Below are 22,170 nucleotides of genomic sequence, written 5' to 3'. Positions count from 1 at the left end.
CGAATAGACACGCTATTGCTTACGCAAGGTGTTTCAATAGCGAGAGGCATTCTGGCACTAATTGATGGGCGGGCAGAAGTCCTCATCACCAACTTCAGCAACGAGCGTCGTCACATCCAGAAGGGCACCGCGATTGCCTACTACGACGACGTGGACCAAGCCAGAGATTGCTTCGCTTTGCAACCGGACGAGGCGACCATCCCAGCCTCGACACCTTTGTCTGTCAACATTTGCTCAACCCTGTCAGCCTCGGAAAAACAGCGCCTACTAGAGCTGATACACCAGTTCAAAAATTGTTTTTCGTGCACGTCGAAAGTCAAGCAAACACCACTGACACGGCACCGAATCATCATTGAAGAAAATACGAGACCGATCCGTCAAAACCCATACCGTGTGGCTCCGAAAGAACGTGAGGAGATCCAAAAGCAAGTTCAGAAGATGCTCCAAGATGACGTAATACAGCCTTCCAAGAGTCCTTGGGCATCCCCCGTGGTATTGGTTAAAAAGAAAGACGGCAGCTTGCGTTTCTGTATAGATTACCGCAAGTTAAACCAAGTAACGAAGAAAGACGTCTACCCACTGCCACGTATAGATGACTCTCTTGATCGGCTGCGGCATGCACGCTATTTCTCATCGATGGACCTGCGAAGTGGCTATTGGCAAATAGAGGTCGACGAGAGAGACCGTGAGAAAACTGCTTTCGTGACGCCCGACGGTCTTTATGAATTTAAAGTGCTTCCATTCGGGTTATGCTCAGCGCCAGCCACTTTTCAGCGTTTAATGGACACTGTGCTATCAGGACTTAAGTGGCAGACATGCTTGGTTTATCTAGACGACGTTGTCGTCTTCTCAGCTACATTCGAGGAACACCTAAGTCGATTATTCGCAGTTCTACAAGCTATACGTTCGGCTGGCCTGACTTTAAAGCCAGAGAAGTGCCATTTCGGTTTCAACGAACTTTGCTTCTTAGGCCACGTGGTCAGCCACGAAGGTGTTCGACCTGACCCGGACAAAATCGACGCTGTCGCAAAGTTTCCCGCACCGCATGACAAAAGAGCAGTGAGACGCTTCTTAGGCCTCTGCGCTTATTACCGACGATTCATCGCCAACTTTTCGTCTATTGCGGCGCCTCTGACGCGGCTCACACGAGAGGATGTCCCCTTTCTTTGGAGCGAAAAGGAACAAACAGCGTTCAACGAATTACGCCAACGCCTCCAAAAACCTCCGGTTCTGGCACACTTTGACCAGGAAGCGCCAACAGCACTTCACACCGACGCAAGCAATGTAGGCCTGGGCGCCGTACTGATACAATGGCAAGATAACTCCGAGAAAGTGATAGCCTATGCCAGCAGAGCTCTCTCTCGCACGGAAGAGAACTACTCGACTACCGAGAAAGAGTGCCTCGCCGTGGTTTGGGCGGTTCTCAAATTTCGACCGTATCTGTACGGCCGCTCATTCAAGGTCGTCAGTGATCACCACTCGCTTTGCTGGCTCACTAACTTGAAAGACCCATCCGGCCGTTTAGCACGCTGGAGCCTTCGGCTTCAGGAGTTTGATATGACCATTATTTATAAATCAGGGAAGAAGCACACCGACGCAGACTGTCTCTCGCGGTCACCCGTTGAGCCTGCCGCTATTAATGACGAGTCTATGGACGCCGCATTCTTGGGAGTCATCAACGCAGCCACTATCTCACAAGAGCAGCGCCGTGACCCTGACCTGCTTTCGCTTATTGATTTCTTAGAAGGACGACGGGAAGACGTGCCGCGAATTTTTGCGAGAGGAGTGCCATCTTTTTGTTTAAGGAACGACGTCCTATACAAGAAAAACTTTTCTCCCACCGGCAGCCCATACTTGCTCGTCGTCCCTGCATCACTGCGAAAAGAAATTCTGGAAGCCTGCCATGATGAAGTCACCTCTGGTCATCTCGGTTACACTCGAACATTGTCCCGTCTGCAAAACAGTTACTACTGGCCTAACCTACCTGCTGCTGTAAAACATCACGTCCAAACATGTGCCGACTGTCAAAGACGCAAAGCACCACCCGGCAGGCCGGCAGGCTTATTACATTCCGTTCAAGTACCAGCAAAGCCATTCGCCCAAATCGGAATGGATTTCCTGGGCCCATTCCCAACTTCTACCACAGGAAACAGATGGATCATTGTCGCCACTGATTACTTGTCTCGCTACGCAGAAACTAAAGCCATGCCGAGGGCCACAGCAGCAGAAGCGGCTCATTTCTTCATAGAAAACGTCGTCCTTCGGCATGGTGCTCCAACAGTTCTCATCACGGATAGAGGAACTGCGTTCGTGGCAGAACTTTTGGAGTCGGTTCTCAGGCTCAGTGGTACAGCTCACCGGAGAACAACGGCGTACCACCCACAAACAAACGGACTAACAGAGCGGCTTAATAAGACCCTCGCAGACATGCTCTGCATGTATGTCGACACAGAACACAAGAACTGGGACGAAATCTTGCCTTATGTGACCTTCGCCTATAATACTGCCCGGCAGGAAACTACCGGAATGACGCCGTTTAGTTTAATACACGGGCGCGAAGTCACTACAACGTTGGACGCTATGCTGCCGCACGAGTGTGACGACACTCACGCTGACGCCGAAGAATTTGGTCAGCGTGCCGAAGAAGCCCGACAGCTAGCCCGCGTGCGTATTTGTCACCAGCAACACAAAGATGCGAAACGGTACGACCTACGACATAAATTGGTAACCTACAAACCAGGCGACAAGGTATGGGTCTGGATCCCAATACGTCGACGCGGACTTTCAGAAAAGCTATTACGACGATACTTTGGCCCATATCGAGTCACCCGACGATTGAACGACATCAACTACGAAGTTATTCCTGACGGCAATTGCAGTTCCAGTCGCCGAAACTGCGCACCCGAAATCGTGCATGTCATCCGGATGAAACCCTACTTGTCCAGCTAACTCTCGTTTGTCCTGTGCGTGCCGGTGCATATGTGCGTTTTTATAAGTAGAGTGCCTTGGCTGCGCATCGGGACGATGCCATTTTTGGAGGGAGGCAAATGTCACGTGCGTCCCGCGAAAAAGACGAAGGCGACAGCGCATACGCGCATCTGCACGCTTTTATGCAGAACGCAACAACGACAAAGATGAGGAACTCTCTCTCACGCGGTTAACAAAAAGACCGACCCGCTGCTGTTTTCTCAGCGTCTTCTAGTACGACCTCTCTCTTGACGTCGGGACAATATTCAATAGCGGGCATAAATTTTTGGCAATTATTACTGCTTAACATTTTCAAACTGCGAAGCTGATATTTGAATTTAATATTTGGCTTGCAAGAATTATTTGTATTACAGAACTTCGCTGTTACTCTAGCACAATCACAAGGGGCACGCACGCACTTCTGTCAAGTTAGCATACCTAGTATACTACACACGCTATACACGCACATCGGTTCCCGCAAAGGTTTGTTGGAAATCACCATGTTGCCAAAACTGGCAAATTCAAATTGATTCTGAAAGTTAAGTGGCTAGACTAACTACTTGAAAGTGATGGGTGCACGATGAGCACGTTTAACATGCCGAATTGATGAACCAAAAGTGTCAATTACCGGTGATCAATTTGAATATCCGTGCTAACGAAAGAGTTAAAACTGCAGTGTTGCTGAAGTAACAGTGTAAGCAATCAACTGTCTTCACTATGAAATTCATGATTATGTTAACTCATGAAGACTGCATAATATTTAAGTATCACTTTTATTTAGAAACTTTTGACAATTTTCATCTTGAATATTGTAGTCCCCACGATATTTCAGCATGGACTTACAAGATATTTCTAAGTTCCAGTGGCTGCTTAGTTTAAATTGTTGTAGAATTTTCTGCTGGTTAAAAATAATTGTAGTGTTTCATTTGCTTTATCTTGTCAATATTTGTTTCAAATAAAATGTTCTGCAATTCTTCAGTTTTCTTTTTATTAACACCTTACTAACCAACGCTTGCTTTGAAAATTGGTGCCTTATTATTGAAAAGCTAACCAAATAGTGTTTTATTCATGTTCAGATTCGATTAGGGGGAATCACTATTCAATTTGTACTCAATTCGGTTCTAAAATTCATAATTCGTGCACCCTTAATCCTAACTTGCCATCTCCCTCAACCTTTCCCACTTGCTTTTTGATATGTACACCTCTCACTAATTTCTGGAGAGTACCCAACATTTGTTATGGTACGCCTAAGCGTATCTGTTATAAACTTGTTGAATGTTCTCTTGAAAGAAATGGGTTTGTTTGACAGTTCTATTGCACTGGCGAGGGCTGCAAAGCATTCATGATAAAATATTTTGATCAGTACAATAATTTCTTATACAGACGCGCTAGCGTGTCTTTAAAGTGAAAGCCATTATGCGTGCGTGCGTGCGTGCGTGTGTGTGTGTGTGTGTGTGTGTGTGTGTGTGTGTGTGTGTGTGTGTGTGTGTGTGTGTGTGTGTGTGTGTGTGTGTGTGTGTGTGTGTGTGTGTGTGTGTGCGTGTGTGTGTGTGTGTGTGTGTGTGTGTGTTCGCGCGCGTTCTCCCTGCATTGATTTCTTTCTTTTTACGTCTCAAACATTCGAACTCTTCCATCTCTTTTAATAGTATAGTGTAGCATACCAGTTATTCTGAACGAATTAACCTCCTTCTTTTTACCTTATTTGCTGTTTTCTTCCTTTCGTCCTTCCTTCCTTCCTTCCTTCAAGGTTAAACAGTTTATTTTTGGTAGTTATCCATTCATGCCCACTTTCTATACTGTAGCCTCGTTCGTTCAAGATTATAGGACATCCATAAAAAGTTAAGAATCGCATGTCATTTTTTCAGAAAAATGAGTTTGAATAGGTACAGTAATTTTTCCGTATTCTTTACACGAAGAAATAAACTGGCCGACGTCTGTCTTACTGGGATGGGCTGGCATTGACAGATCTTCTTGTTTGGGCTTTGCGTGAAAGACGACTTGTAATCTTGTATTTATAATTCAGGTTGTCCTATAGGCGACCTTGAATGCGCCACACTGCTCCCGTACTTGTGCTTACGCATGCCATGGAGTAAAGGTCTAAATTTCCGGGGCCCTCCACTACGGCGTCTCTCATAATCATATAGTGGTTTTGGGACGTTAAACCCCACATATCAATCATCATCATGGAGTAAAACTACTGAGTATCTCTGTACATTTTATTCTGATGTCTGTCTACATTATCTACTGGCACAACTGCGCAATATTGCTTTAAGAAAACGAGTACAGTAAACAATAATGTAAGAGTGCTGCTTCCGTGGTTAGCTTGGATTGCATACTCCGATGGAGTCTGCCTTCGAAACACGGAAAGACGAAGGCGTACAGATGCACCAGCTGTCCGTGTTCATTACTAAGTCCACTTAAGTTTGCGAGTTGCATTTTCCTAGCACTGATCTTGTCCTCTCGTTTAATGAAGATTAGCACATATTTGTGTGCCATTTTCTAGCCGGGATATTTATCGGCAGCCTTGTCATCGAATTCTGCATGTTCACCTAACTATAACTTAATTTCCAAACACTTTCCTTATTAGCCGCGTTATTCTCTCCCTAAATTGCAAGAAAATATGATGTACTGCTATTTTACAGTATGGCACTAAAATGAACGTTAGACTACCTTTGCGCCGAATATGCACACGAAGTGTGGACTACCATATGTGTGTCCACACCGTCAGATATGCAGCCAAGAAAACTTATCAAACGGGCATCGTAATCTTACTTTTTTATACTCCGTTAAAAGGCTGTCTAATGAGACTAGGGTTAACAGGACTCGCTATCAAATTCACTGTGGCTATGAATTCATTCTAAACATTGCGCTGTTTCCATCCAGTTCTAATGATACAGTTACATTCAATCTCAGTTTCAGTTTATTTTGAACTTCAAGATACTGTGTGCAGTGATGTTGTGGGCAGTGAATAAAAAACCTCTAAAATAAGCTTGAAAGCGTCCACTGACCATAGTATTCGACAGACAGCAGTACGTACCAAGTAAGAATGCAGCAAGTAACAACATTAGTTTACCATCAGTTTCACACACACGGTGCTGGGGAGCAGACCCACCCTAACGGGGATATTAAATGTGATAACGCGGAAGCCAGCGCTTTGCAAATGTTTCAATCTAGCCTTTGTTTGTATTATGTGGCTGCTGATGCGAGCATAACATAATGCCGAATCGTGTGGAATGGGAGCGCCAAGAACAGCAAAAAGGGCGAGTGGCAAGGAGAAATGCCTGAGAGGCGTTGCGCAAAATACGGCGATCTCTTATCTCTTCTTTTTTTTTTCTTAGTGGGGTGTGGGCAGGAACAAGCCGGGCGCATGAACGGGGCCTGCACTTGAAGGCAGTGCCATTTACGCCGCCAGCGCCAATCAGCTCCTGCACTTCCTGTGGTCCACTTCACGACGTGCCCTGGTGGACGCGACCGCAAACGCCGTGTGCCGAAGGGTACAAGGAGGTGGTGGACGACTGGCCCGGCCCTGTGCTCGCAAAGAGAGCGTTGGCCGCTCGTAGTATGAATTGTGGTGAAGCTATGCAGAGAGACTAGCCTCACTGGCGTGTCACCGTGTTTTCGTAATAGGCGTCGTTGCTGAGGGTTTTATCTGTGGACGTGGCCGATAACGCGCATAAATTTGCAATCTATATGCTGTTATAACTCGTGCTTTCCAGCCGAGAGCTGGCAATGCCCCGAAGCAAATCAGATGCAGCTAGATGCGAATGCTGTCCAGAATAATCAACGCTTAGAGTGTTCAGGAGGTCAGATCTTTCTCTGCTTATGAGCGCAGCCTAATTTAAACAGTTGTTTTCGAAAAACGCATGCATAATGGCGAGAGAGAAACACCAACTGATTACGCCGGTGTATAATGCATCATCATAGAGACCAGCTGGTCTGGATGGGAAAATGATTGGAGTGAATGTAGTATAAAGCAAAACGCATGGCAAAACGCATGGTTCGCTTGGACTTATTCATCCATTTCTTAATATGAGTAATTGAAGTACGATGATGAATCGAATGCAGTGTCACATGTTCGGCACGAAGACCAAGTACCATTTCACACTGTGGCGTAGGCAGCCGGAATTGATAATTGTAATCATATTGTTGTGGAAGGCAGAAGCCTAGTATTTGGACAACGATAACAAACCACACAAGGCTGGTCAAGCAAAGGCGCAGCCCTTCTCTACCTATCTTCAGTCAGTCAGTCAGTCAGTCAGTCAGTCAGTCAGTCAGTCAGTCACAGTCAGTCACAGTCAGTCACAGTCAGTCACAGTCAGTCAGTCAGTCAATCAGTCAGTCAGTCAGTCGGTCAGTCAGTCAGTTCATATAATTTGGTCAATAAACAATGAACAAATTATTTACAGCAGTGGCGTACCTTGCCAGAACTCATAGTGGTTCACACAAGACATGAAAGCCAGTAAGAGATGCTTCTTGTTACTGATAACTGTGGTCACTGTGCCAGATGCATCTACTAACAGCTGAAATAAAGTTTCACAATAAATTTTCAGGTCAGAGTTTCAGTCTGGTAAAACAATTGCTAAATGTGGAAGCCCCAATAAATCGAAACAATCGAAACACTGAATTATGTAATAACAGTATTGTTTCATTAAACTTTTAACTATTTATTAATTTACGGCACATACTGCATATCACGAATTGTAGCGGATCAGCTTACAAGGTTTTTCCGCTTAGTGTAAATTCGGGAAACTGCAGAGGCTTGGAGATTCGCACCAGCAAACTTGCGGTGTACTTTTACGTTCACAGTAAAAGCTGGTAAAATAAATACAGAATAATTACAAAAGGCCAATGTATATCAACTTTAAATGAAATTCGCACAGCGGCAAGCCTTCGTGATAGTACAGTGCACCCCGTCAAGTTATCATCACCACTGACTGGAGCGCACATCCTGCTTGGGAGCTCAGCACAATATGTATGCGTGCCTGTACATGGGCATAAGCGGACGGCGCGCACTATATCATCGTTAAGGCTTGCCGCTGTAGGGATTTCATTTGACGCCGATAGTACTTTCATGGTAAAATTACAAGGGTCAAAAAACTTGGAACGAAAGTGGCGGAAACCTATTGGCACAGGCATCAACGCCCGCTGACGATTGAAGCACGACTAGGTGAGGAAGTGCAAAATAACCGAAACTTAGAACTCAATAATATATATTTTTAATAGTCGTAATTTTCTATATGACAAAGGCAACTCTACATGCACTTTAAGGTTTAACTGACACTTGAATAAATTGTTGATTGCCTCAATTTTTGCTCGAGTGCCATAGTTATGGGGGGGGGGGGGGGGGGGGGCTATTTAGGCTACTTGCTATCACGGCTTGTGTTTAGTTCAGTCCATTGCTGGGTCAATGAGTCATCGCTCACTTTTGCGAGGTAGTTTCGTGCGTAACTTCCATACTTTATTTATTTGCTGATGTGCTGTGCACTGGCGTGAGATTTCAGAGCTGAACTAGCACATAATGTGTAGATAGCAGCTCTTGTGACCTGCCGACTGCCTTCGCTGGCTCACGGCCAGCGCGCCCTCGCCTTTTGGAGACGGTCAATGTGACATCCTAAGTGACAATACGCTGTACACTATGGTTGCCAAAGGGATATTCGCAAGGCTGCTGTCTTTCTGCAGTGGTTTCGCACAATTGGGCAGCGTGAGTTCTCGAACTATTGTACTATTGTGTGTGTGACGAGTTATGTCACAATTTTATCAGCAAAGGTTTACACTATTTTGCTAATTAAACAATTTTGATAATTCAATCTTTCTTGATGGTCTTCTTTTTTTTCTCGCGCGCGCAATTTTCGTATCATAATGGGCCATAAAAGTACGTGTTTATAACGACACGTAAAACGTCAGCAATGAAAAAAATCAATTTTCCGCCATGTAGGGCAAATGCACTGCTTCGCCACTGCTTGTGATTGTGGCGTCATATTTATTTCTTATTTTTTGTTTGTCGTTAGTTGTTCCCTCCATACGTAGATGGCGATGGTGGCAGCGAGCCACCAACTACTGGGCACATCAGCTTCAATGGAACTTACACTACCAGTTTACATATACCCAATCGGTACCTGCTCTTGTATTTTGTGAATGAATATCTGGAAAACAGTATCGTACGGAGAACATTTTTTTCTGGGGAAACAGCTTGCGAACTGTCGAACTTCAGTCGTAAATTGTAACGTGCGTCTTAAATAATTGAGCATAATTAGTGAAATGTTGCCATTTAGTCGAATGTGTCCTTCAATCTATAGAACAACTAATATTTGCCTTTTTAAGTTATGAATCTTTAACAAAGAGAGATGCTATGTTTCATAAGTAATTTTTAATTATTCTGTGACGTAAAAAAACGGAGCGTACTTGAATTGCCTGATGCACTCGCATATTCATTGCTGGGTTGATAGGGCAGTAATCATTTTAATATTTTGAATATTCCAGAATGCATTCCCATATAAAAAAATTACAGCAAGCGTTCCCATGTTTCAGCTTGCAGATGCTTACTTGCACTTTTTCTAAGTGTTGCAGCTGGCAGATGAGAAAGAAAGAATAAGTTCTTTCATTTGTACTGAAGGCTTTTGCTGGAAAGCCCGCTCGCCGTGTCATAACACAAGGGTGTAATGAAGTTTGAAGTTATCTGCCAGACAGAAACAGAGCTTATACACAACTCACACACCAACATTAAGCAATCTGGGGTGCTTTGCTCAATCACCTTCTCGACACAGAATAGCAAGTCAGCGATTTTTATATGCCGGCTAAATCTCTCTCTCTCTGCAGCGATACTAACGTGCTTCTCGAGATAACCTTGCAACAACCCAGGAACTAACTGTAGGTATGTTGCTACAACTAATTTCGAAACTTATGTAAACCAGCCAATTGTTGCAAGGTGCTTCATATCGTTCTTTAGCAACCTGTTTGGTTTCGTTGACACTTCAACTGATGCATGGACGCGTATTGATGCTCAACTGTCGTAACTGTACTCAAGCCAAATATCTTTAACAAACAGCATTTTCATAGAAATTTTAAGCAGTGCTGCCAATCGTGTTATTGTTCTCGTTTTTCCTTTCTTTTTTCCATCTTTCTTTCTTTTTTGTAACATCTCTCTTCTATCATCTTTTATTCTCCTTATCTCCTTCCCCAGCACAGGGTATCCAGCTGGTCTGAGAACTGGCTAGCCCCCTCGTCCGTCCGTTGTTCTTATCCTCCCTCCATCCTCTCCTTGCAATCACTGCAATCCTGCTATCGACTGTCAAAAAAAGCTGACTTTTGCGTTTCACACCAATTATTTCATTATTACAATAAATTCAAAGAGGCACAAAAAAGAAATCTGGGGGGAATAGGCTGGCAACTACCACCAACAGGGACCCATAATACTTTTTTGAGGGGAATATGCCGCATCATATGAGGCGTGAGTATTTCTGTGAAGACTCCCACCTCAAGACAAATAACACCAATATCCCTAGAGTCGAATTTGCTAATGAACGTTTTGAGAATTGGCACTCGTAAAAATTAAGTGTCTTTATTCTGTGTCGGATTCTATTGAAAGCGGTGTTTTAACCCGGCAACTCAGCTTCGGGACGCTCAAACAATTTAAAAAACGGCGCAAAGGCACACTTCCAGGTGTCAAAGTATTGATTTGTGGGGTTTAACGTCCCAAAACCGCCATATGATTATGAGAGACGCCGTAGTGGAGGGCTCCGGAAATTTCGACCACCTGGGGTTCTTTAACGTGCACCCAAATCTGAGCACACGGGCCTACAACATTTCCGCCTCCATCGGAAATGCAGCCGCCGCAGCCGGGAATTGAACCCGCGACCTGCGGGTCAGCAGCCGAGTACCTTAGCCACTAGACCACCGCGGCGGGGCAGGTGTCAAAGTACCTGCGCTGGTTTACCACCCAAGATGACCACGCTGGTGCTCTGTAAAGCATGACCTCATACTCGTTTGTTCGCCGTAAGGTGTACGAGGCTTGTAAAGGAATTCAATGCGTCTGCAAATCCTACATTATTACAGGGCGAAAGCCTTACATGCCTCATCTAACGGGAAATTTGACTGTCGTTGGCGACCGTCCCGCGGCGTTGGGGACGAGCGATGCAAGACTTCATCACCACGTGATGAATTCACCATACTGCGTCATGACGACGTAAAGATCCCGAAATGACGTCAAAGATTGTCGCGTGAAGTTATGTGTCGTAACGCCTCATGATGCTGTTGTAGCGCTCTTCTTTGGGTGGCGAACAAAACCGATGAGCGTGCGACCTCAAGAGAAGAAATTTAAGACTGTGCTTGGCAGTGGCATGTAAGGCCACGGCTCGTAATGCCTGCTGCCTTATACAGCAAGTGAGAAAAAAAAAAAAGATGGTTGTCGCGTTCTAGTCGTCTTAGGGGGAATTTACAAAGAATTTACAAAAGAACAAAATAAGGACACGTATTTCTGGACATTTTCAGTGCACTTGCTTTATTACTCAATTTCGTTTTCTCTGTACAAAATATACACTTCAGAAGACGTTGGCATTGTTGTGGAACGCTGTGGCACTTCGTTCTCGAATCACTACATACAGTTTGCCTGGTTACGTTTTCGTACACTGATCATTGTCGGTTGTCGTAGACTTTCTTAAACATCTTTTCTAGTGCAACATCTCCTTTGCTCGCGTACGGGGCAAGTTTTCGCCAACCGACACGCGTTGACTATGAGACGACCTGTCTCGGACGAAGAGGACGAGCTCTCGTGCGGCATGTAGCAGCTGCAACGCTTCTGCACACACGGCCGCTCCACAGACGCAGCGTACGGTGTCTCCTGCATAACTAGGTCTCCCGGATTCAGTGCCATCCATGTCCGTAGCCACCGCCGTAGCCGCCGCCCCCGTGTCCGTAAGCGACTCCGAGGTCGTAGTTGCTCAGGATGGGTCCTCCGTGGCTCACTTTGCTAACGTGGTGCAAGGTCTTGATCAGGAAGGATGGTCCCGGCAGCGATTTGCCGTAGCCATGACCACCGCCGTAGCCACCGCCTCCGTAGCCTCCTCCTCCTCCGTATCCGACCAGTCCGGCTATGCAGGCACCGGCAAGAGCGCAGATGAGCAGGGAAACCAACTGCAAAAACAAATAATCCTTCAGCGGAAACTGTATGCGCAAGCATCAACCTGGGTACTACTGCAAAACCCTGTTCTGAAATGTGGCGTGGAATAGGATATACTCATTCAGCGCCCCAGCCCGTCGCAGACAAAATGGCATGAATGCATGGTGTTTTCGTCCTTCTATGTGAGCCTCTGAAATTCCTGGACGGCTATTTCAATCATTTGTAGAAAAGTGGTGACTAAACGTAGAAGGTTGGTATTTTGCTGACATGCAACCTGATTTATCTGTTTATAGGTTTCTAGGTTCCAGTAGGGCTAAATTAACTTTCACTAAATAAAAAAATATTGCTTCACACCAACCTATTAGTGCTACAACAAGAAAACACCCTTCAGAAAAATTTGGACAGAGACGATGAAAGTATAGAAGGGTAACCAAAAAGTCCCAGACCCTGGTACCAAGGGATTAGATGGTGAACTCTTGACCATCATTGTAGCCGAAATTACAAACTTAAATTGAAGCCTAAGGGCTTTTTGTAATGCTTTTGAAAAGTGCGAGAACCTACGAGGCCTGATAGTTTAGGGATTCAATTAATTTTGCTACATATTTCTTTTAGCGCGCACAAGATTCTAGTGTACCTAATGCATGACAAACAAGACCACTTTCTACCTTCGCTGCGGCTATAAAAACCATATTATATCAGCAAAAAAGGCAAAATACAATACACCACCTATAGGGGCAATGTGGCGGTCTCGTTAAACTCCGTCGAAGCGTTCATTTCTTCATTGAAATCGCATTTCTTTTATATTGGCACTTGTTCATTTTTTTTCAGTTCATTCGTTATCTCTTTGCTCACTTATATAGTGTCGATGAGCTAGTGCTTGGTACGAATTGATCAGTAGAAAATCAATATTCACTTTAGGGAAATCCCTTACCCGCGATTGCCGGGGTAAGAGTCATAAAAAAGGGAATAAAATAGAAGATACAATAAAGGTCTGGTACCCGCGTTTGGAGCGCAGTCGTAATCATATGTTCATTAAGAAGATAGCTCATTCGAAAAGCTTTCCTACCGTGCAGATTCTTCTAATGAGCTATACTGAACACCAAAGGGGGCAAACAACAAGAAATGAAGAAAAGTTATCAAAAAGTTTGAGGGAGCAGAGAGGGTGGTCAGCTTTCTCCACTTCCTTCCAAACTTTCTCCCCATTCCCGTTTTTTCTCTCTTAGAGACGAACTCCGTCGATTTTTCGCGACAGCGACAGCAGCAGCAGCAGCTGGGGCTTCACGAATCATCCCGCGAGTCGTCCCACGTTCGGCTGACGTGCCGTGCAAATTCGACGCAAAGCCACCCCACCAAGAACAGAGCGGCGGCGACCGCTTACCAGGATCCTCATGGTCTTGCTTGAGACGGCGGCTTCTACTGAGAAGGCAGGGGCTAGTCTGACGAACGGACGCCGCTGCGGCGAGGCTTATATATGCGGCGCTACTTCCGGAAAGCAAAGAACACGTTGCGAGGCAAGCGCTCATGAGTGAGCAGCGGAGAGGCAGCACGTGGTCATTTCTCTCGGCCGCCGCTGCGGTCGCAGACGTGCTCCAATTTCCACCGGCTACTTCCTTCGATCTGGCGATAGAAAGAGATTGAGGAAAGGCAACAATCGAATCGGGCTCGCTCGCCCAACGCCTTCTCTTGTTCTCCGCCGGCGCGCTATACACGAGCACCAGCGGGTTTCTCTTTCCGTTCATATTTTCCTAAGGCTTTTCCTGGCCACTTGCAAGCCCAGACTAAAAACGAAAACACTGCATGCTCCTACTTTTAGACGTGTAATCATTTGTGCGCCTTTCAAATGAGCCATTATGGAGCGCTCATGAAGCAGCCCGCCGTGCACGGCGAAAAAGGCGCCTCCTTCTCGCTGTGTTTTACGCCATCGGGGAGTGACCGAGGGCTATTTTCACGCAAGAGCTTACCCGGAGGCTTCACTTGCGGCAGGTGATACGCAAGCCTCGCCGTCTACAAAAGAGACGGATAGTATTATTGAGCGCCGACCTCAGTCCGCATGACCGTTATGCGCAAAAAAAAAAATGCGCGCTCATTTCATCAAGTTCAGAGGCCGCGGCGGAGTAGAAAGTGATGACGCAAACACATTCCTGCTCCCGACATTTAGAATCCGGAGACATTGAATGAGAAAGGTGTCTTATTTGCTCATATGGATATCATGACTGGCTGATAGTGAGTCATTAAGCAGTGGCGAGATCACAAAGGTACCTTTTTTTATTTGTATACTGAGAGATGAAGAACGTGGGAAAGACGCTGTGTGTTTAGAAAGCAAAACAGAAAACTCTTTAAAGCGTTCGTGGTTCATTTGGAGTTCTTCAATTATCACGGTGAAGCCAGAACACGAAACTCTGTGTAACTTGCGGGACCATTCTAATGCTGAAAATTGTGAGCACATTCCTCACTTTTATAAAATGTAATAATCAGGGTTTACAAGGTCTCTCAGCCAATCAAAAATAGTTTCAGCTTTTCTGATGGAGACAATATATGCTAATTACGCGCTTACTCAAATTAACTGCACGTTAAAGAACCCTAGGTGTTTGAAATTCTGGGGCGCCTCACTACAGCGTCCTTCATATTCACATTCCGTGGTTTCGGGACGTAAAACCTCAGCAAGTATCGACAAAGACTTTGAGCTCCTATTCTTATGACATGCGTGGTGAATTCGACACATGCTGGGGTTTCAAGGTCAAGTCGAGTATCATTTAAAAATCTTACCCATTCTACGGCGGTTCTGCTTGCGAATTTAATCACCTGACCACGTCGCTGCTCTTCTATCTTGCCCATTGATTACTCCTATACAGAGGTATGTTAAGTGGGGAGCATATCTTTCACGGTAGTTCATAAAAAGAGCACTTATTGGCTAAAATATGTAATGATTTGGTTTCACTCGCTGTGCGCACACCGCGAAGAGTGGTACGCACACTTTTGGAAGGTTGTCGAGGCGGGGTTATTCCATGCAACATAAAAATTTAAATGCAATAATGCTTCACACCTCCACCTTATTTAAACTTCAATGACGATGCTGCATGTCTATATTTCGCCTAAAAATTTATGAGTCTTCATAACTCGGCAAGATTGTATTTTTTTATATCGCTCTGATGCAGTAACTCATTTCTTTGTCTGACGCAAATGTGCTGACACGTATGCATTTCGTTATTAGCCTGCCCTTCTTCAGGACATAACCGCCTCGAACTCAATTGAGATATGTTCATGTTAATTATATCTTTTTGTCCATTTCTATTTATTGGTTTAGGCTCAGTGATATATGTACATTGCCATAACCCACCCCTTATGTAATACGCCTTCATTGAAATAAACGAGAAAAAATTGATCAAGAGGTGAGTCTCTTGTTCGATAATACAATGTGAAACGAGCAGAAAAAAAATCAGGGATAGTATACGGGTCACTTTTTCTAGTAATAAATTGGGGTGGAATAATTATGAGATACAGCGAAAAGTAATTAAAGTCAACAAAATAATTCACCGCAAGCGTGGACCGAACACACAAACTTAGCATCACGTACGTGGTTTTCTGCCAATTGAACTACGGGGTATTCCTTCCCCCATCCGCATTCATCGTTACTTATTCACATCTTAACGCTTAGAAAGTTAGCCAGCGCCCCTTGTTGGCGTGGCAGCAAATGTGGAACATTTCGTTTGCCCATTGAGTTTCATACTTCTTTACAATATGAAACTCTATACCAGATGGCCTCCCGAAGCACGTAATATTTTTACTACGTGGCAGCTGATCAACAAAATCTTGAAAGCCACCAAAACGCATCAAGCCTATTCCTCTCTGTGAAAAGACGAAGGAAATGAATTGAGACACCCGTTTTTGACGTTTATTTTGTTTTTCTTTATCGTATGACATTAACAAAAAATCAAGTCAAAGAAACCATAAGTGTGTGGCGTTGTTTTTGCTTTTAATGTAGTAATAGTGGGTAATTAACAACCCCTCTATAGGGGGAACATGTATTAAAGGAAAATTATGTAAAAATCACTGCACAAGAACGCATCTCAAGTTCATCCTCATTATTATTTCAGTGCAACATGAACAGACATGCCTTGTTAGGAGCAATAATGTATGCATTCAGTATACAGCCTGCTGTTCTCATAAACAGCGGTTAAGACAAGCCTGGTGCACCTTGTTAACAACAATCACACTTCACAAATTTTCTGTTTAATACGCAACTCAAGCTTGTACGACCGCACCTGTAATGGGAACAATGCTTGAATACCGCCACGGGTATCCATAAGTAGGTCGGCACGCAACGTTTATCACTTGCGCAGCATATGTTTGCGCCGTGGTATATTTCTGCTCATTCCGTGCAGCACATCAGAGTTATTCAGTCCGTGTGCCATTTTTATTAGGCACATGTTTCTTCCTTCGGTGTCTCAAAAAAAATGAAGAAAATTAGTCATATTTATTTCCTAACGCATACTATCCGTAGGAGCAATAATTGAATTTAAGTCTGCCTTTATTGCACACTGTGATTTCTGTTGATTACCTCGTAAACTATTTCTTATTAAGCAGGTAACATTGTTATCGTAGCGCCAGCTTAAAGGGACGACTCGTTTATTTCTTGATTAGGAACAAGTAAACAGTGCACAAAGCAACAGGCAACTCTTAAGAGACAGTTGTGTCTCACATACCTAGTATAATCCTCACAGCCTGACTGCTCGACAGTACAACAAAGACGCCTTGAGAGCATCTCCAATTAGCACCGTCTTCAGCCAGCTGCGTCCAGCTTGATAGTGGCGAATCGCTTTATAGCACACTGCTCCATCGTCGCTTTTGATTGCTTCTTTTATCCTTTGACACCCGCTATTCTTCGTGTATTCCTGTAATGGTCCGCCAACTGATTGATCTCAGTAATACGCACTCTGTCTTCACATTCTTCCTCCTAATTTCCACTAAGACTTCATCAACACGTGTGTGGCTTGTAAGCCCCGCACTAAGTTCATTCAACACTCCTTACTGAGCTCATTTAATTGGTTCTTGCGCTGCATTATATTTGCTTAAACACGCCCTCTATTTGCCTAATCTCGGCGTCATAAACCAGTGCGGACACAGAGCAGTGGTCATGCATTTTTTTTTTGTTCGGATATACACTGGTACGATTTGATCGGTTGCAGGGAAGTATTCTTCATGCTTTTTATTGGTATACTGGTTGTAGGGAAATGTACCGTGATGAGTATGTTCCAACTAGCCCAATTTGCTACTTTACTTCAGAAAAGCTGACATCGGCAGCGCTAACCCGATGAAGGCAAAGAATAAATGTCAATCCTAGCAGGTTTCGGACCACAGAATTCTGCGTGGTAAGCAATTATTCAACCACAGGACCACGCCAATTCTCGGAACTACGTTCCAAATAGACCCTAATGTTTGGGAAACGTCAATTGTTGTTGAAGGACTGGCTGTCTAATTTTATAAGCATTACATATGTACTCCTATGATTCAGCTCTCACGTCGGGTTAACGTTAATTGTAGTTACGGGACATGTGCTGAAGTTAATTCATGTAGGAGTGTCCAGTGCTACCATCCTTGCGAGTAGCAGCGTTTCATATTAGCTTATCACTTCTGGTGGTGATAATAATACTCGTGGTTCTGTAGGCTTGTTGCGCAAGTGGAAACAACTGGTTATATAAACGTCTGTGACTATTTAACGTATGTCTGAGCGTTCAACATTTCTACATATATTTAGCGTAATTTCGTAACGTGTCACTAAATAAACAAATTACAACACGATAACCTTCCCCCCGCATGTTTCGCACAACGTCGAGTCCCAAGGTACGAGGGATCTGCTGAATTTTAATTTATTCCTACATATTATTTTGTTTGCCTGAACTAAGATTTTCCCCTTGTAGAAAAAAAAAACTAAATGCAACGTGTCACCCCTTGGTGGGAATAGCGGAAGAAAAGAAGTGCTTGATTATGATTCCGTTGGTTTTGCATACGAACAACAGATTTACGTATTTTAGCCACGGCAACCTTTGTCGCGACGACACGTGAAATCCAATAGTACAGCCCACGGGGTGAAATTTAAGGAACCCCCATGCTTAATTAGGCGCTCGCCACCATGGCAGATCATCACGTGGTGTTGATGCTGCAATAATTAGTGGACGTCATTCGCGTGTTGTTAAGCAACATGAATACAACGCGTCAGCCAGAAGTGTCCTTCAAGTACTAGCAGAATAGACCATGGCTAACCCACCACCATCCTTCAGGGATGAGGTCCGAAAAGCAGTAATACTCCAGTGGAACACCAGGAGACAAAGATCGCGCATTGCTGATTTTCGTAGATTTGTGTACGTCAATATTTTCCTCGTAATCGTCATTTGTGAGCCGAACTTATCGAGTGCAATAAGACTCTCTGGATACAAACATGTTATGTCGTCTGCTGTTACTGAAAGCAGTAAGGTGCTAGTGCTCATTCGCCGAGACCTCACTTACATCCTTCAACCTGTACCATCTCATGGCGAAAATCCATACCTATGCTTAAGAGTGAAAAAGAGGAGGCTTCTCATCACTGTGGTAGGCACATACCTATCAACATCACGTCGGTTCTATCACAAAAGACAAGGAGACATCATAGCATCTACTTCTTGATTGATATGTGGGGTTTACATCCCAAAATAACCATATGATTATGAGAGACGCCGTAGTGGAGGCCCCCGGAAATTTCGACCGCCTGGGGTTCTTTAACCTGCACTCGAATCTGAGCACAAAGACCAACAACATTTCCGCCTCCATCGGAAATTCAGCCACTGCAGCCGCGATTCAAACCCGTGACCTGTGGGTCAGTAGCCAAGTACCTTAGCCACTAGACCACGGCGGGGGGGGGGGGGGGGCAGCATTCACTCCTGACCCGTGTATTATCAGCAGGCATTTTAAGGCTTACCATAAATTATGGAGAAGCCAGACGACCAACATGAAGGGCATTAATTTGGTGTCTTTTTCCTCCGACCATAAAATTTGGTTACTGAACAATGGCAGTCCTACATTTTTGCGTGGTTCCACGTACAGCAACTGTCTTGACTTCGCTTTTGATTCGCGAAGCCTAGTGAAGCATGCTGAGTGGTTCATTGGCATAGAAACGCATGGGAGTGATCATATTCTAACATACGTCAAGATCAGAGCATTGTTGCCTCCTAAATTTAATGACACGGTTAAAAGAGTGAACTGGAAATAACTTCAGTCTCGTATGGATTATCAAGGCCGAAAACACATATCAGACTTACAAGAGGCCATCAAGATTACTGTACAAGAGACTGTATGTACGCTCCCATGCTCTTCAAGGTTTACGGACATCGACATAGAGTTGAAGTATCTTCAAGCCTTACGACAACGAGCTGAAAAAAGGTGCTGACGCACGAAGAACACAGAAGATTTACGGACTGCTAGACGTACACAGAAGAAGATCCAAGGTCGGTTGAACAAGCTACAATTCCAACACGGGATTACTTTCAACAAGCTTTTCTACCCTCGTAAGCATTTATCGAAGATATGAAGGACGGTACAAAGTTTACGGTCAGCTCCCATTCAGAGTCACCATTCAAGACCTTTGCCCTTTCCCAAAATGGACCATATGTGTACTTTGCTGAAGAATTTCGTGCCGAATTATCAAGGCAAACTACTGCACTTGACAGCTTACCACTTTTGAGCAGTTGTCCGCCACCACGCGATTCCTGTATGGACCTCCCGTTTACCATCCAGAAGCTTAAGACAACACCCGCTTCGTGCGAACGTACATCAGCGCCAGTACCTGAAGGAATCTCCTACAGAACCCTGGGTCATCAGCGTGACCGTGCGAGAACAGCTCTGTTTCAGCTATATAATGATTCTTGGCTAGAGGTCACTGTTGCTTTCAGTATAAAAACTAGTCGTCTAGTACCGCTGCTAAAAGCTGGCAAGTCACCATTGGAACTCTCCTCCTATCCCCCGATCGCATTGGCTAGTTGCGTGAGTAAAGTGATGGAGAGAATGGTCCAGGGCCACCTGGAGTGGTACTTGGAGTATAATGAGATATACCCAAATGTCATGGACGGCTTTCGACGTGGTCGATCATTGACATACAGCGTCGACCTAATTGCATACGTTGAGCATGAGAAAGGCCATAAGCGTCTTTGCGCTTCTCTGTTCCTCGATGTCAAGGAGCCTATTAATAGCGTTACTCATGAAGCCGTCCTTGCCGCACTAGAAGAGATTCGAGTGGGTGGCCGAATGTATAAGTGGATCGCATACCACATGCGATCCTTTTTTGTGTGAGTACGGAGGCCGGAAACACTTCTACAAATTTTAGTTGTCATGGCATCCCTCAGCGTAATGTGCTGAGCCTCACGCTTTTCAATCTAACACTGATCACTCTCCATACGCACTTACCAAGCAACATTTGTCTATCAACATACGCAGATGACAAATGCATGTGGACATCTGCAGTAACACGCCCGCAGTTACGAGCGAGGATCTAGAGAGCTGCTATACTGCAACTGATTTATACTTCCGAAATCGAGGCCTGGAAATTTTCTCTGGGGAGTGCACTCTCCTGGCATTTAGGCGCAAACCCATGACAAATTGCAGCGCGTCAATTAATGGTCTAAGTATACCGTACTGTCCATGTCACGAATTTATGGGTGTCATATTCGACAGAGACACATGAAGCCCTCACGTGTTGCATCTGAAAAAGCGATTGATGGCACATGCCACCTCTTGAAGTTTTTCGCTGGAAAGACTTGGGGAATTCTGCCCAGTGATGTGCTACTACACAGGGCGCCGTTTCTTGGCTTCCTACCATACAGTGTACCCGCATTATGTAACGCAAGCGAAACAAGTCGACACATAATGCAAAGCATTCAGGCGCAGGCACTTCGAATCTGTCTAGGCCAGCCTCAAGGTGCCTCTACAGTGGCGACTATAGTTTTCGCCAAAGGCTACCTTGTGGAGATCCATATTGAAATTGAAGCTTTGGGGACACACATAGGATATTTTTTTCTTACTCCCCGACACCACCTAGCCTCTCTACCGGCGAACTGGTCTCATACTTCTTTTTGTAAAACAGTAACTGCACATAGAGGCTCTCTACCAACTAGCGTCACATCCGTGGCGAGACCTTCAATATCTCCATGGTGCCTCAAAAAGCCAGTAATGAACCTGACAATACCAGGCATTCAGAAACAAACAAGATGTCATAATAATGTGGCTTTTATGCTTCTGAGACACTCTTGTCTCGTGCCCGATTGCTGATACTCAACAAATTCAAAAGTAATTTTTAATTACCGAAAAATCATAATACCAAAACTCAACAAAGTGCGCTTGCGCGTGTCATGCAATCCTTTGCTCGAACCTGCCCGATTGCGCATGATGTCCACCCGATTGCACTACCTGTCCACGCCGTCCCCAGCGATCAGCTAAAACGCTATCATTGTTATGGTGAATATCTGGCGAATCGTGTGTGGTTCACAACGCAACATCACTTGCCACATATCGCACGCCCACGAACGCGGAGAAGGAAATCGCACGCTCAGTCAAGAAAACGCCGGTCAAAACCACACAATCTACAACAGACCAGCAGACGCTGCAGTGGCACATCAGTTCCCGCCCTTCCGCTGGGAAAAACTCAACGTCAAACGCACAATGCTGAGATTAACTCCGGCAAACAAGGTGAACGTTTCGAGGCAAGCTATAAAATTCATTTGAAAAGAATTTTCGAAGCTTTCAAGCTTGCAGTTTGGCATCAATGGCGCAAACATGCAAACGAACGTACCCAGTGAATTGCATTGTCATCCATTGACGTCAAAAAATCGCCGGAGTTGGTTAAGCAGTCCGCCTTACTTCTACTGTATGACAAGTAACAAGACTGTATTCATGACTGCACCGATGGCTCCGTCCTGGCAAACAGCACAACTGCGGCGGTCGTTCTTCCAACGCGTGCCACAACAATCAAATTCAGGAAAGCTCCTCCAACAACGTCCACGGCGGCAGTGCTTTGCGCGGAGCTGAGTTTCATTAACGACCAAAGAACGCAATGTTGCACGATC

The 22,170-nt window shown here is 44.8% G+C and overlaps 2 protein-coding genes across 2 annotated transcripts in view; one reads left to right on the top strand and one right to left on the bottom strand.

Annotated features, from left to right (window-relative positions):
- LOC119177337 (tachykinin-like peptides receptor 99D) overlaps window positions 1–22,170 on the top strand; it is a 479,365-nt gene that overhangs the window by 314,745 nt on the left and 142,450 nt on the right. The window lies entirely within an intron of this gene.
- Window positions 11,438–13,587, bottom strand: LOC119177338 (uncharacterized). Its single transcript, XM_037428812.2, has 2 exons — window positions 13,461–13,587; window positions 11,438–12,096 (listed from the first exon to the last, which is right to left on the bottom strand). The coding sequence occupies exons 1-2, from the start codon at window positions 13,470–13,472 to the stop codon at window positions 11,827–11,829; spliced, it is 282 nt and encodes a 93-aa protein (XP_037284709.1). The 5' UTR covers window positions 13,473–13,587; the 3' UTR covers window positions 11,438–11,826.

Source organism: Rhipicephalus microplus, chromosome X (assembly GCF_043290135.1).
Source record: "Rhipicephalus microplus isolate Deutch F79 chromosome X, USDA_Rmic, whole genome shotgun sequence".
In the NCBI taxonomy this organism is placed as follows: domain Eukaryota; kingdom Metazoa; phylum Arthropoda; class Arachnida; order Ixodida; family Ixodidae; genus Rhipicephalus; species Rhipicephalus microplus.
Note: the sequence above shows the minus strand (reverse complement) of the source record. Positions and strands in the feature narration are given on the sequence as shown.